Source organism: Dendronephthya gigantea, unplaced genomic scaffold (assembly GCF_004324835.1).
Source record: "Dendronephthya gigantea isolate DGI-Jeju-01 unplaced genomic scaffold, DenGig_1.0 000225F, whole genome shotgun sequence".
Classification (NCBI taxonomy): domain Eukaryota; kingdom Metazoa; phylum Cnidaria; class Anthozoa; order Malacalcyonacea; family Nephtheidae; genus Dendronephthya; species Dendronephthya gigantea.
In genome coordinates this window covers 203,819-220,146 of record NW_021163235.1, presented here as the reverse complement: position 1 = coordinate 220,146, position 16,328 = coordinate 203,819, and the positions used below count along the sequence as shown (strand labels likewise).

The window sequence follows — 16,328 nt, the reverse complement described above, 5'->3', positions numbered from 1 at the left end:
AGTTGTTAAAAACAGGAGTGAACAATGTTGTGCTGCACCCTGTGAACAGTATTGTTAACAATGTTGTTGAAGCTTGTTGAATCATCAATGTTGTCGCAACTTGTTACAACAACATTGCATCGTGATTACATCAACATTGATGATTTAACAAGGTTCAACAACATAAGTCAACATTGTTAACAATACAGTCAATACTGTTCCCAAGGGTGCAGCACAGCACTGATCACCCCTTATGCGACATCCTGATCAATTTTTTGTCGTGCATCCCGTCTCCAAACGACACATTTTTTGAGTTACAACTGCCAGCAGCCAGCTGGTGATATTCAAGGTGAAAATTAACGTTAGTATTCCATTTCTGGAATACTAACGTTACATCAAGGGTGAACTAAGATTTCAGAGAATTTGGACCTCAGAAAAACCCTGACATTTTGGATTTAAATCTGGTGAATGCAACTAAAAAGATTACTGAGGTGCTAATAAGATGATTTTGAGGTATTGAAAGAAGTCTTTCTGAAACAAAAGAAGTACATGCTATTGTTGTGATTACTACGCAACTGCCAGGATCATGTCTGATGTCTCAGACTCATTTCAATACCTCAAAGTCGTCTCACATTCGTTTAAATGTCGCAGAATTAAGGCTTGAAGAAACAGGAAATACAGCCAGTGACCGCTTTCCGCGGTGATTAAGGTCTATCTGAGGAAGACACCAACTGGATTATAATACAAATCAGTAAATACTTCATGTATATAACATATACTACATAAAAATATCAATTGAGAACAACAAGATATGATATATATTTGACATTTCATCGAAAATCATTATGAAAATACAGCTATACTTTGATTACAAGACAATACAATGAAATTAAACAACGTGCTCGCGATTACAATAAGTCGTATTCACGTTAATCAACTGTTAAAAGACATACCAAAAGCAATTCGTCAGCATTAATCCAGACATCACGCGGTCATCAGATATTTCTGCTTAAGTTTCATAATAATACGGAAAGAGGAAATTAACGACGACTAATCTCAAATCAAATTATTGAATAGACGTCATGGCTTGATAAATTGAGCTTGTTTACCTTCATTGACCTATATTTCTTGGCTTTTCTTTGGCAAAACCTTGACCATCAACGATTCAGAATTTGTCCCAATGAAATTAATGCCTAAGCACAAATATTCCGTGGAGTCTTGACTCGAAACGCTCAATAAACGAAGTCTCTCGCCATACCATCCCATGCTTTTGTCCTCCACGGCTTCAAATTCAACGCGATCTTCTTCCCGGACCACTTTATACTGTTTTAAGATTTTGTCGAATTTAAACCAAATCAACTTTGGTCTGTTGATGTTGAACGCCTTGCAGGTCAACGACACACTCTCTCCCTCGATCGCTTTCACGTTACGAAAATCTTCCAGAATAGGCCTTGCTCTTTCTGAAAGCGATAAAACATTGAGCTAGTTACTAAAACGTAAGTTTAGCTAACTACACTAGGTATTCTGTGTCGCTATTTTGGAAAAATCTGGAACATTCGAAAGTAAAAAGTCAATTGATTTGCCAAGGAAAGGTGATTATTTGGTATTGTCTTGTAATTGTTAGTATTTGAATTAAATGCAATTCTTATCGATTTGTTCTCTTTGTTTGACCATCTTTTAAGGTGATAATATTTATGATTTAGGTTTAAGTCTTGCAAGTGACCCACTTTTCTTTCGCCGTTTCTTTGCCCATAAATGCTGAATTTTCTCATGCATGCCGTATAACTTTGAGGGCTAGCTGTTTACACGATCCCACTCAGCCGAGATTCAACGAAGCATGAGATGACTTTGAGGTATTGAAATAAGTATATATACACAATACTGGCACTGGCTGGCAGTGGCGAAGTAATTCCGACAATATCATGTGTTTGTTTGATCTTATAAAGACTTATTTCAATCCTTCAAAATCATCTCACGCTTCGTTGAATCGAGGTAATTGAAATCGAGGTTGAAATTCACAAAAAAATCGAATACTCATGCACTCTGTACAATTGTATATAAGGCCTTATTCATACCTTGTGCGCGTCGAGTTCAATTCGAACAAAAGGTAATAAGATAAGATAATAATAAAGGTTAATAATGTTTAATTATTATCGCATTATCTGTTGTTTGAACTATGGGATGCGACCAAAATGAGACATAGAAAGTTGGTCCAAGCTATTCACATGAATCCGACGACATAATTACCGTTTCCATTGTGTTCATACGTCATGTTTATAGATTCGTAGCGACCTGACAGATTACACTCATATGCGTTGGCGTCGTTTGGTCTCACAGACTTCAAAGCAACGGTAAGATGTTGGTATTGTTTGCCTCGGTTGAATTCAGGCGTTCCTGCAACGGAGACAGAGCAAGCCATCTTCCTACCAGGTTCTTCTGTTTCATCATCTCTCTCCAGTGGTTTTGAAATTTCTAAAAAAGTTGTGATAAAACTGTTCGAATGCATTTTTGGGCTATGAAACCGCATATTCTTGGGCTTAGTTTGAGATCTACTGTGTTTAAGTCTATTTTTTCGCCAAGGATAGAATTTTGCAGAATTCTTGCATTCATAATTGTGATGATGCTACCATTAGTTACCAACCCAGCAACTTGCAAAATTAGCTTGACCAGGGTGGGAATTGAACAGGCGACCTTTGGTAATTTGGGTCCAATTGAACTACCAGGTCAAGACAGTTCGAATACAGTCTATCTAACTTAATCTAGTCAATTACAAACTCACTCACGAACCTGAATCGACAACTCTTAAGAACGCATTCCTTGAACCTTGTCCAACATGATTTGTGATCAAACAAGTGTACATTCCTTCATCTTCTTTTGTAACGTTATTTATGTATACCCTTGACCCGTATTTTCCGTCCTTTTTTTCGACGTCAAACGCTTTATAATGTCGATGATTAATCAATGTATAATACGGCGAAGTGGTGGATGGTATTTCTGCAAGGTTCAACTCCGGGTAACTAGGAGGCAGCTTCTTCCAGTGAAGCCAACGATAGTCGGTCAACATCGGGCTAAAGAGCTCTATACATTGAAATGTCACGTTGTCGCCAACATGAACAGTTTTGTTGACGGGGAAATGAGTTGATAACACTGGACGTATTGGTCCCTTTTCTATAAAAAAAAACACAGCATTATTGCAAGAACGTGTGAAAATGTAGTAACTCTTGAGATACGGATTTCAACATTATGCAAGAACATTTAATTAAAAACATTATTTAGTTCACACTCCATTAAATCTACCCACCTATTACTTTCAATTTGTATTCACGTGATATATTCCCCAGTCTATTTGACACGATACATTTGTACACGCCATTGTCAGATATAACGGCTGTTTTGATAATCAAATACCACTTCGTACCGTCAACCCTTTGGTAGAATAATTTAGAAACAAGAAGTCAAACGACTGTTATTTCATTCTTTACTTGACTTGAAAATTGATTTGAGTCATTTTTGTCAAATTGACAGACGAAGGAAGATGTTATTTTGACTAAAACAAATTCGTCTCGGGTTTTTTTCAGCCATATTCACCTCGCCTTCTCTGAACAGTTGTTGAATAAACGAATATGCATGACAGTCTTTCGTCTCGCTAATTTTAAAACGCAACTGAGTATTATCTTTCTCTAAATGAAGACCATATTTAATACTGCAACTATAAATCCAGGACATACTTTGGATCTAAGCCACGATATGTCAGGACTTTCCCGTCCTTCAACCACTGATATTTCAAGGGAGGCTCTCCATCAGCCGCACAGCGTAATTTCAGATCATTCGACGCTGGCCAGGCGATGTACTGCCTCGCAGGACTCAGCTTTTCAAACCACGGCGAACCTACGCGAGAAAGGGTCTGATAATAAACTTGCACGCTTTTGAATTTTATCAATTAATGTCAATCAATCAAGTTAGTCATGGTTTACACCATGTAATTTATTAGATTTCTAAGTTTTCGGCCCGTGAGCTCGGGCCATCATCAGGGAAAAGTTCAAAGAACATAATTCAAGAGCAGTACTAGTCGCAACCAAATGACCATCATATAAAGCATTAATGACTTACTGAAAATATAGTTCTGTAGCGCCTTTGCGATACATTTAAGAATATAAAAAACTAAGAGCATTTGCATCGCTTATAATTTTGAAAAGGTCTTCGTCACTGTAAAGGCGGATTGGTTAAAGCACTTTGTGTATATATATAGTTTATTTCATATTAAAGAATAAATAATTTGAGTCATTTGCGTCTTCATGCTAAATTTAACTGTAACAGTCTGCATAAAATTTAAAATGAAGTTGCTCGTTTGCTAACCCCAGTACTAACCTTGTCCGGGTACACCACGCGCCTTTAACTGACCTAAAAATATTCAATGATGGAGTATGAAACCAATATTGAACATCGTATGACTTCAGTATTTCTTATGATTTCTTATGACTTATCATACAACTCACCATTTAACTCACCATACAACTCATCATGCAACCATACAACTCACCATACAACCACACAACTCACCATACAACCATACAACTCACCATGCAACCATACAACTCATCATGCAACCACACAACTCACCATACAACCATACAACCATACAACTCACAATACAACCATACGGCTCACAATACAACCATACAACTCTCAATACAACCATTCAACTCACAATAAAACTCTCAATACAATCATACTTATCATACAACCACACAACTCGCCATACAACCATACAAATCACCATACAACTCACCTGTGACTGTTAGATTCATTTGTTTACTTTCTGTGCCATATTTGTTTCTAGCCACACACTGGTACATTCCAGCATCGCGGATTCGTACGTTCTTGATTCTCAGCATGCTCGTCACCCCATCACGCATTCTAAACCTCGACTTTCTTCGAACCCGAACAACAGCGCCGTTTTTGTACCACGTCATTTTCCAACCGTTCTCCCAGCGGTTGAAATTGCATTTTAAACGAATTCTTTCCCCAACTTTCGCCGAGTAAGTAACTGTCGATTTGTCAACTATCTTAGGTTTTCCTCCTGAGGTAAACAGAATTCCTAGCTAGTTAACCACATTATTCGAAAATTTACCCAATATCCAGTCCCTTATATTGCCAAAACTTTCGCTTGTCATTTTTAAATTCCGCTTATGATTGCCTTATTCTAATGCGTTCTCAGCTGCCCCAACGACTGATAGGATTACTACACCAAGTCTTGCGCACTGCTGACAGTGGATATCGCTAATTTTAATCTATTACACGACGCCATACAAAAATTATCCGATTATATCCTATGTTGGGGATTATCCGTTTTTTATGCGCAGTACACGCACGTAAGGTCTAAATCTTTACTGATGTCATATTAACTAGATAATAATCGAAGAAACTTAGTTCTCCGAATATTTTAGCATGCATTTGTTGCCCTGTGTGTTAAATAGTAAAAATTAGGAGCATTTAATTTTCCCGCGCGCAAGTGGAAGGCATCTTTATACAACTTGACGGAACTCCAAAGCAATATGCGTTGTAGCTATCCTGTAACGAAGTCTATTCTTTCAGTTTAGTCAATGCATATAATGTACTTTAAAGATGTTTCCTCCATTCAGAAATTGCCCTATTGCCCTTTTGAGCAGCAATGGTCCAGTTGGACATTCCCCCTTTGCTTTTTGTAATGACTAAACTGAATGGACCGCTACTAATCCGAACTTTTTCTTATATAGTTTAACAGAGATGACAGAGGAAAGTCAACTTTGTTTGTCGATATGCTACACTACAGATCATTGTCAAAAAAGATGTTTACTAAAAGCGGATTCATTTTCTTCAGGAAATTCTAATTCCATTTGTTTCCCGTGCAGATTTTAGCAGCATAAATAAACCATAAAGTAAATTACCTGATGATTGAACTTCCAGGAAGAACAAACCGCAAAGAATGAGACAAAATTGGACCAGCATCACGACACTCATTTAAGTCTCGTCTGAAGCGAAATTTAAAATGACCAGATTAGATACAGTAATACAACCTGACGCAGAGGTTTAACCCAAGCTTAGCGGGTTTATTATTGAGAATCTATAAGTTGAATATGAAAGCTGCATGTCTCGTGTTAATGGGGACTTTAAGTTGCGCGGCTACCATGAGACAACGGACTACAGGGTGTCCAAAAAAATCAGCAATTACAGTTTATTAATTAAAAACATACACAATGTCTTACTCTGGTTGAAGTCTTGAAGAAATTTCACAGCTTTATTTTGAAGTCGTAAATCGCAGCAGGTATATTTGAACTGCTTCTCACCAAAGCTGATTCGAAATGTAATCGAGAACGCTGCGCGCAATCCCTTGTATACGTCGTGGTAACTGGTAAATCGATCCTTTCAGGAAGAAGGTTGTCGTTGTACATCCTATGTACGTCACTATACATACCTACTGTACGACATTTTTAAAGAGTTACATGCAGTTAGTGATAGACTGATAGTCAACTTGAAAGAAACCCTGAAACTTTATACGATTTAGCGATGCTTATAGTCGAATGTTTAGGAGTTTTTCAGCATTGATAGCTATGTTGTATGTTTCATTAGTGCTAAAATAGAATTTCAAGTAATAGAATTTCGAGCTCATAAAAGATTCCTGATATCGACAGGATGGATTATGGATGTGTAATCGAAACTTTAGCTAATCTTTCATCATAAAAAAAGTTCTGGCTCTAAATCAGGTGAATTTAACTGGAGAGATTATTACGTCTTAGTCTGGAATAGTGCCAGACGGCTTTTAACGCTGATCTATATGAGAGGGCAAATATCTGGAAGAAACAGGTGATCGTCAAATGCCGATGACCGCTTTTCGTGGTGAACTGAGAAAGAAACTAAACTAAGGCGGTTTTCCACTTGGCGGAATTCTTCGACCCAACGAAATTTTTCGCTCGATTTTCTTTTCAATTGTGACCGGTGAAGGGAATGCATTCTTGAAAACGCAAGAATATTCTTACGGTTACGCGTATCGTCCACACGTATCCGGCGTTTTCGCCCAATGAAAACGGAAGAATCTTAAAACGCTCCAGAGTGAAAGAATTTGAAAACGACGGCTGAGCGGATACGTGTGGACAGCTTTGCCGGATACATTTGGAAATGATGACGTCACGTATAATCATTTACGGAAATATTTTATGCGAAAAACATGTCCAAAATGTCGGAGTATATTTATAATCATTTATTCAATTATACACCGATTAAATTGTTTTTTCAATAGTTTCCGGTTGTCAAAATAAGTTCTCACAAAAGGTTTGCTGATATATGGTTCGAAAACAAAGTTCGAGGTAAAGGGATGTATTCGACCAAGGGAAAACAAAATTTATTGAGTAAAGCAAGTTCGATTAAAGCGGAGTAAATAACTATAAGAACAGTGTCAAATGCCAGGGAAATCAGATTCGAGTTAGCAAAGAGTCCGAGTAAAGCAAGTTCGTATTAGCACAATTAATACGGAATATACATGGTTTAGAGATCACATAAAACTACAATACAACTCATTAACTATGTTGAGGTAGATTTATGCAAAAATTGTTCCTTTCTCATCACATGCCTATTGTATTTTGCACAGATTTTGCAAGTCAAGATTAATGAGCTTAGAAAGACGAATGCTATTGGTAAATTTGGCTAAAATACAATAGACAAGTGACGAGGAAGGAACCATTTTTGCATAAACCTGGACAATAACATATATAGTTAATGAGTGGTATTGTACTTTTATTTAGTCTCCAAACATGCATAATTCTATTAACGGTGGTGTTAGCCGGTGATTACTGTACATACATAAAAATATCATTTCAAAACGATAAGATATGACATTCAAACATTTGACATTTCATCAAAAATCATCATGAAAATACAGCTATACTTTGATAACAAGATTATAGAGTCAAATTAAACCACATGTTCGCAATTACAATAAGTCATGTTCACGTTAATCAACTGTTAAAGGACATACCAAAATTCGTCAGCATTAATCCAGACATCACGCGGCCATCAGATATTTCTGCTTGGTTTCAACGGAAAGAGGAAATTAACGACTTATCTCAGATCAAATTATTGCCATAGACGGCATGCTTGATAAATTGAACTTATTTACCTTGATTAACCTATATTTTCTTCGCTTTTCTTTGGCAAAACCTTGACCATCAACGATTGAGTATTTGACCCGATGATATTAATGCCCATGCACAAATATTCCGTGGAGTCTTGACTCGAAACGCTCAATAAACGAAGTCTCTCGCCATACCATCCCATGCTTCTGTCCTCAACGGCTTCAAATTTAACGCGATCTCCTTCCAGGACCAATTTATACTGTTTTAAGATTTTGTCGAATTTAAACCAAATCAACTTTGGCCTGTTCATGGTGAACGCCTTGCAGGTCAACGACACACTCTCTCCCTTGATCGCTTTCACGTTACGAAAATCTTCCAGAATGGGTTTGCTTCTTTCTGAAAGCGATAAGACATGGAGCTAGCTACTAAAACTAAAGTTCATGCAGGTAGCTGAACTATACTCTATCGCAATTTCGGAACATTGAGAAGTAAAAAGTAAACTGATATTCGAAAGGTCATTATGAATTAATTCGACCTTTGGTACTATCATTGATATTATTTGGTATTCACAATTGTTTTTTGTAATACAGGGTGAGTCAAAAAAAAGTCCCCGCTATTGAAATGAAGCTTTTGTTGGAATTTGAATGCATGATCAACGCAGTAGTGTGTAAATAGCATATTTATTAGGTTGAGGCATTCAAATAAAGCGTTTTGCTTTCAATTGGGTTTATCATAATATTAAGGCAATCAGATTCGAACAAAGGCTTGATTTCAATAGAGGGGACATTTTTTGACTCACCCTGTACAGGGTGTCTCAAAAAAACGCAACCACTCAATATTCTAAAATTCATATTGTTTATAAGCTCAATAGATTTTATGCCCCTGGGATTTTAAAATGGCTTCTAATCGTACAGTTTAACTGCTAATAGTCAAATCAGCTAAACTAATAATGGTGCAGCTAACAACCGAACAACGAGTTTTTATTGTCAACCTTATAAAATAAGTTGTAAGTAAAATTTTACTCGTTAAATACTTTCAATTCAGCTCGTTGGTTTACGCACCTGACTTTGTTTACCGACGATTGTGCCGCTAGAATATGATTACAAGCTTTCTCGCATTCCAGGGGCCAAACGTCTTTTGTGTTGTAGAACAAAGAGGATATTCATGAATATTAAGTGGTTGCGTTTTTTTTTATACACCCTGTATATCTTTTGTTAGTATTTGAATTAAATCAGTGCAAGAGCGCCTGGACTGCTTGCGCTTTTAAGCTAATGATAATGACTACACGTTGATGAGTCTTGCAAATGACCCACTTTTATTTCCCCGTTTCTTTGCGGCTTGGCCTAGAATTTGCTAACCATGTCGTATGTATAACCTTGAGTAGGGGGCTGTTTACATGATCTCGCTTAGCCGCGATTCAACGAAGCATGAGATGACTTTGAGGTATTGAAATGAGTGTATAAAATGATTCTGGCAGTTGTAATCTTCCTGACAATAGCATATGCTTGCTTTGTTTCATATAGAGACTTAGGGGCTGATTACATGAGCCCTCTTACCCGAGATTCAACGAAGCGTGAGATGACTTTGAGGTATTGAAATAAGTCTTTATGACACAAAACAAGCACATGCTATTGTTGTGATGATTATACGACTGCCAGGATCATGTTATCTGCTCATTTCAATTCCTCAAAATCATCTCACGCTTCGTTGAATCTCGGGTAACCGGGCTCATGTAAACAGCCTCTGATCGAAATAATTACCGATTCCATTTTGTTCAGACGTCATGACGGTCATGTTTATAGAGTCGTAGCGATCTGACACATTACATGCATACGCGTTGGCGTCGTCTGGTCTCACAGATTTCAAAGTAATGGTAAGGTTTCTGTATTGTTTGCCTCGGTTGAATTCAGGCCTTGCTGTTGTGATCAAGACAGAGCAAGCCATCTTCCTGCTACCACGTTTTTCTGTTTCATCATCGCTCTCCAGTGGTTTTGAAATTTCTAAAAAAGTTATATGATAAAACTGTTCGAATGCAAGATAAAACTGTTTGAAATCTACTGTGTTTACGTCTGTTTTTTTTCGCCAAGAGTAGAATTTTTCAGAACTCGTGCATATATAATTGTGATGGTGCTACGCTAAGTTAGCAACTTGCCCCAGCAACTTGCAAAATTAGCTTGTGGGGATTGAAAGGCGACCTTTGGTAATGTGGGTCCAATTTCTTCCAACCGCTGAACTACTAGGTCAAGATATTTCGAATACGGTCTATCTAATTTAATCTAGTCAATTACAAACGCACTCACGAACCTGAATCTACAACTCTTAAGAACGCATTCCTTGAACCTTGGCCAACACTATTTGTGATCAAACAAGTGTACATTCCTTCGTCTTTTTTTGTAACATTATTTATATGAACTCTCCCCCCGTATTTTCCGTCCTTTTCTTCGACGTCAAACGCTTTATAATGTCGATGATTAATCAATGTATAATACGAGGAATTGGCGGAAGGTATTTCTGCAAGGTTCAACTCCGGGTAACTAGGAGGCAGTTTCTTCCAGTGAAGCCAACGATAGTCAGTCAACATCGGGCTAAAGAGCTCTATACATTGAAATGTCACGTTGTCGCCAATACGAACAGTTTTGTTGACGGGGAAACGATTGGACAACACTGGACGTAATGGTCCCTTTTCTATAAAAAAACTCAGAAATATAGCGACGTAATATATGTAGCCTTGCATGTACTAGTGGTAGCCCAAGAGTGTATTTTGTATATTTCTAATACATATCAGGATTTTTTATTCTGTATATTGCTTAATTACAGTGAAACGGTCTAGATTTAATCGAAATATTATGCCAACAATTAAATAACAACAATTGTGCCAACAATTAAACACAGTATATGCGAAAAATCAGTCTAAAGTTCAGACAATTTACTTTGATTTACACTCCCTTTAATACTCACCTTGTACAACCAACTTAAAATCATTTGATATATTTCCCAGTCTATTTGACACGATACATTTGTACAAACCATTGTCGGATGGAACGGCTGTTTTGATTCTCAAATGCCACTTTGTAGAATCAACCCTTGAGTACAAAGCAAACCAGAGTGAATAGAATAGAGTAATTGATATACGAATTCAGTTTGAAGTGAGTTTAAACAACGGGTATACGAGCTGGTCGAATCCAATCAACTTTCCTCTAAAGTGTGTGACTCATTCATCCTGATATTTATTACACAAGACTGAAATTTAGGTCCATGGAAATGATGAGAGAGTTACGCGCTAACTGAACTTGTATAACTGACTGAGTAATAAGGGTCTTGATTTGGAGTGGAATTATACTCTTGTATATATATTATATTCTTGCAGCTTGCAATGCAATTCTACTTCTAGGAGATGTAAATTAGTCAAGAGTCTTGTAGAAGAAAAGTGCATGAAGTGTAATAAACACAAAAGTTATTACGAAAGTCTCCTAGTTGCCAAACTTACATCTCTCAAAAGTAGAATTTTATTGCAAGTTGTAAGAAAAATTGCACGGTGTAATAGGGCCTTAAGTAAAAAAATAGTGTTTACTACAACGAATTAACGATCGACTGCTTATTTTTTAGCAGCTGCTTTTTAGAAGAGATACTGCTGGTGATCGGGTCTTCCCAAATAGCCCAAGCAGTAACTACATACTTTGGGTCTAAGCGACGGTATGTTACGGCTTTCCCGTCCTTCAGCCATTGATACTTCAAGGGTGGTTCTCCATCAGATGGGCAACGCAAAGTTATATCATATGGCGCTTGCCAGACGATGAACTGACGTGCTGGCATCAGCTTTGTGAACCACGGTGCTCCTTATTAATAATCTGATTATTAGTTGTTTTTTATTGTGTGGATAAAATGCAATCTACATGCAGCCATATTCGTCATCGCTTACCTTCCCCTTTTATCCCGCCGAACTTGGAAGAACCTTAATTGAAATAATAATTACGTTAACGATCAAGATCTTTCTCAAGATAGAGAAGAGCGTTCTACCCTTGCCAATGGACGACTTGCGCTTTAGAATAATTTTTGTTAGAAGTAACTAGAAGAAAATAAATCACCACAACTAGAAAGATCTTAGTTAAATTAGTGCAGATGCAAAGTTTGGCTGCGGAATTTTGTAAAATACGGAAAATATAGCCATGCGAATTTGGCAAATTTTGTATACTTTTGTATTGACATGCAGAAAAGTGTGACCAAATTAGTTACACACTTCCGGTCGTAATACAAGCTAAAATTCGTCAACTTCGCATGGCTATTTTCCGTAATTTACAACAATTCGCAGCCAAACTTGGCAGTTTTCCTAATTTTAGCAAGCTCTTTTAGAAAATGTCCTTTTTATCGCCGAGGTAAAAAATTAGTCTAAAGGCAGCGCAAGTCATCTATTCTATCCTAATTTTGTTCCATGCACAAATTAAACTCAAAATGAAATTTATTTTTCCAAATCTATTTATTTTCATGAAATGGTTAAAACTAACAAATATATATGCGTTCAGAAGCTAAATGAGGAAATTCGGGTATTGATGAATTTGAACGTCAACAAACTTACCCGAGACAGTCAAGCGAAGTCGTTTCCCAACAATGCAGTATCGACTTCTAGCCACACATTCGTAGATTCCACTGTCCTGCACCCATACAGGTTTAATCCTCAAGAGAGACACCGCGCCTCTTTTTTGCCTAAACCTCGACTTCACTCTACCATAATACATCTTTTTTCCAGCAATAATCTTGCCGTCTTTGTACCAGCTAAAACTCCAGGATGAATCCCACCTCAAGAAATCGCATTTCAGACGAGCAATGTTTCCCACTTCAACAACATGGTTATAAGGTGAAGAGTGTTTAATTTTTGGACAGCGTACTGCAAAAGAAGAACAAACCACAACAACGTAAAGATATTCTTCTTTCAAGGGCTAAGACTGGGCCAACTTCAAAAAAATAAATAATCAAAGTTAGTCTTCTCGGGGAATTTTTGCTCGATTTTTCGCCTCAGAGTTGAAAGGACCATTTATACGTCTGAATTCTTAAATCTATTCGACTTACACTCAAACTCATTTACGGTGGAAGGTCTCGACAATCACTGCAATAAGAAGTTGATTTTCAGTGAAGGTTTACCATTAAATCCTTCCACAGATTATGAAAGCATGATATCTCATCGATGCATGATAACAAAGTTTTTAAGATCACACCCTATGCGTGTGCTTGTATGGGTGAGCTTTGTGAATACAGGCGTTAGTTACGTCGAATAGAACTGATTTTCGTCTCGATTTGTTGCTACACATATGGAATCTAGTATTTTTTACCTTTGGCCTTCGCACAACAGAGCAAAGCACAGAATATAAGAAGAACTTTGAACAGCATTCTCCCAGCACGATGATAGTCCGTTCCACCTAAAACAAATTTTCTGAATTAGGCCGGCTGCTTTCCACTTACGCGGGGTTTTTTCGCGCGGAAAATTTTAAATGCTTTAAAATTTTTATTAGTCTACACTTGGGTTAACAAAACATACTAAAATATGCGGAAATCTAAGTTCTTTCGATTTGCATGTTTACCTACTTTTCCAAATAAGACATATGTAAGGACTTTACCTGCATGCATGCATGTACGTGTGTATTAAAACGCGTTAGAAGCCCTAAAAACTAAAATATATCGGTATATATGCGTGTATATATCTCACTTAATAACTTAAGGCACGATCATTATTCTTGCGCAGAATACTTCAACAAATAACCTTAGGATTGGAATATATTAGTCGATGAAACTAGGTTAATGACGTTTACACAAAGTACAGCCCTGTACGACGTGTAGTAAAGAATGTTCCTACCTGTTTCTCCTGTTTTATTGATTGAGTCTTGCCTGAACAAACGTTATATATATCAGCCGTTTCTAGCTAATGCAAATTATTTGATTTGCATCAGGTCTGCAGACAGGCTATATTTACAGTGAAGATCAGAATTCGATATTGCTGCACCTGACGCGGGTAAATTGATCTCACGTTTCCGTCTTTGAAAGCAGTGTTGAAAGTTTCGACATGTTTCAATTTAAGGTCAAGTGCATAAAAATAAAAATCCTGTAGTTTTATCAACAGGAAAATATTACATCCGGACGTATATCCTTTCTGAGGTCATGGCCTGACGCTACTGTACTTTTGCTATGGCGCTCCGATGTTTTCCCAAATTGGAAAAATTGTCCAGAATAAGTCAGAATATGTACTATAAAATCGGTTAAAGTCATATCGATTTGTTGTTAAAGGGTTATAGATGATGTTAGCCTTAGACTAAGTGAGTGCAAATCGGTCACTTAATTATATTTTGAAAGAATGACGTAAGGATTCTTGTATTTTAAACAGCAATAACAACACGCATTTAGTTATTTTGTTTAAAGATACACTGAGTATATACATAAAATTTCTGTCAGGTTTTTGAAAAGAAATTTAACGTCAACAGGCAAGCGAGATAGCCGTGCAGTTGCCAAACAATTTTAACAACAATGACATTATATTTCATTAAAATTTAAAAATAGTATACACATTTGCTTTTTATTATGTAATTCGACTTCCTGTCTGACATTCGTCGTCTGCGTGGCGTGTATGAATTTGAAGCTTAATGTAAAGGCCGGTGTCCTAGCGGATATAGTGTCCCCCGCAGAAAGTGTCCCCCCGGACACTGTCCGCTAGCGGATTATGTCCCTCCGGACACTATCCTCTAGCGGATTATGTCCCCCTGGACACTATCCGCGACGCGGATAATGCCCCCCTTCGCGAATAGTGTCCCCCCGATAAAAACAACTAAAGAAGATTTAGTTCTTTGGTCGATCACGATTACGTGATTGAAAAAGTTCTAAATTTGTATTTCGAATTTTAGTGTTATTAGTGTTTCGAATTTAAACATGTTATTACACAATATCATAACTTTAATATACGACATAAACATGACTAATGACTTGCAAGGCATTCCTCAAAAACAAAAGCGCTCATTAGCTGCACAATGGCAGGATTAATCAATATTACACAAAAGCATTTCACGAATGCCCAGGCACAATGGCTGTATGACTCACAAAGAAAAGCCGCAAAACAACTGTATAAAGAGTTGCCAGTTGCCAAACAGTTGTCCACTTATTTTCAAAAGTGATCTGCTGGAGTTTAGTATGGAGAACGAGTCAACATTGTATCAGCGAATATACGATTATCTACGAAATGAGAAATATCCGGATGAGTTTACGAAACCCCAGAAACGCAGCTTGAGAGAAAATGTATTACTAAGCAAATTTTTTATATAAAATATATTTTCTAGCAAATATTAACTTTTGTTTTGGACCTTCACGTGGGGGACACTATCCGCGGTAAAGTAATTAAAGGGGACACTATCCGCTAGCGGATAGTGTCCGGGGGGACACTATCCGCGGGGGGACACTATCCGCTGTAACACCGGCGCTCACTAGATCTATGTGCTTAGCAAAAAGTCATTCGTGGCCATCGGCGTAAGCCAGTTGCTCTCGTGTGCGGGCGACTTTTCCTGCGACTAGCTTTTGGCACAATGACGAAAGTCACTGGAAAAGTCGCCCGCACACGAGAGCAACTGCCTTACGCCGATGGCCACGAATGACTTTTTGCTAAGCACATAGCTCTAGTGTGCGCCGGCCTTAAACGTTCTCACAATATATAATTAGGGATATTTATATTCATATATTGTGCTTGCAAGAGGCATGGATTCCAATTTAGCTTGATGATGTTCGGTTTGCAATCGACACACATTGAATTTCTATTGAAATATACAGATATTTTTATTGAAATATACGAATAAAATAGAGGTTTAATGAATATATGCTATATGTGTATGCAGCACTCTATAGCTTTGCTGTTTTTGTTTCTATATTCAATGTTATTTACCACGGTTCAATAGCTTGTATTCAAGGGTATACCAAATGGATAATTGTAAAAAAGACTTGCAAGGTTTATTTCTGTCCTTCTTTTTTTCAACATTCAAGCTAACTGCGGAAATAGCAGTCAACAGTTTTGGTAGTTATCATCGAAATCCCGGAAATCATGAACATTCTATACTTCGCTTGTCAATCTTATTCCCATTGTATTACTTTGGACTCCTGACAAGTCAGGAAACAAGTTGATTCAAAAAATAATTTAAAAAATTCGTATTTTCTGAAATTAATTTATTTTGTTCATTTGGAATTTGCGAAGGATGAGTATAGTGTAGGATCACATTT

At 37.3% G+C, this 16,328-nt stretch overlaps 2 protein-coding genes across 4 annotated transcripts in view; both read right to left on the bottom strand.

The window, feature by feature from the left end:
• The window catches only part of LOC114540235 (fibroblast growth factor receptor 2-like), a 40,829-nt gene extending 34,875 nt beyond the window's left edge, over positions 1 to 5,954 (bottom strand). Inside the window, exons 1-8 of the mRNA XM_028560511.1 lie at positions 5,907 to 5,954; positions 4,769 to 5,059; positions 4,348 to 4,380; positions 3,708 to 3,867; positions 3,281 to 3,405; positions 2,767 to 3,147; positions 2,227 to 2,451; positions 1,113 to 1,439 (exon numbers count right to left, since the gene is read on the bottom strand). Of these exons, the coding sequence (XP_028416312.1) occupies positions 1,113 to 1,439; positions 2,227 to 2,451; positions 2,767 to 3,147; positions 3,281 to 3,405; positions 3,708 to 3,867; positions 4,348 to 4,380; positions 4,769 to 4,952 (1,435 nt within the window). The 5' untranslated portion in view covers positions 4,953 to 5,059; positions 5,907 to 5,954. The remainder of the gene's footprint in view (positions 1 to 1,112; positions 1,440 to 2,226; positions 2,452 to 2,766; positions 3,148 to 3,280; positions 3,406 to 3,707; positions 3,868 to 4,347; positions 4,381 to 4,768; positions 5,060 to 5,906) is intronic.
• Positions 783 to 14,064, bottom strand: LOC114540225 (fibroblast growth factor receptor 3-like). 3 transcript variants are annotated; one of them, XM_028560500.1, is made up of 10 exons: positions 13,933 to 14,064; positions 13,412 to 13,498; positions 12,661 to 12,969; positions 12,007 to 12,039; positions 11,764 to 11,923; positions 11,046 to 11,170; positions 10,392 to 10,772; positions 9,848 to 10,087; positions 8,132 to 8,483; positions 783 to 984 (listed from the first exon to the last, which is right to left on the bottom strand). In XM_028560500.1, the coding sequence occupies exons 2-9, from the start codon at positions 13,467 to 13,469 to the stop codon at positions 8,137 to 8,139; spliced, it is 1,653 nt and encodes a 550-aa protein (XP_028416301.1). In that variant the 5' UTR covers positions 13,470 to 13,498; positions 13,933 to 14,064; the 3' UTR covers positions 783 to 984; positions 8,132 to 8,136. The 3 variants fall into 3 exon arrangements, with proteins under 3 accessions (XP_028416301.1, XP_028416302.1, XP_028416300.1); XM_028560501.1 differs by lacking the exon at positions 783 to 984 and adding an exon at positions 7,790 to 8,041; XM_028560499.1 differs by lacking the exon at positions 783 to 984 and adding an exon at positions 7,790 to 8,038 and having other exon boundaries at positions 13,933 to 14,063.
• Between the last annotated feature and the right edge of the window lie 2,264 nt (positions 14,065 to 16,328).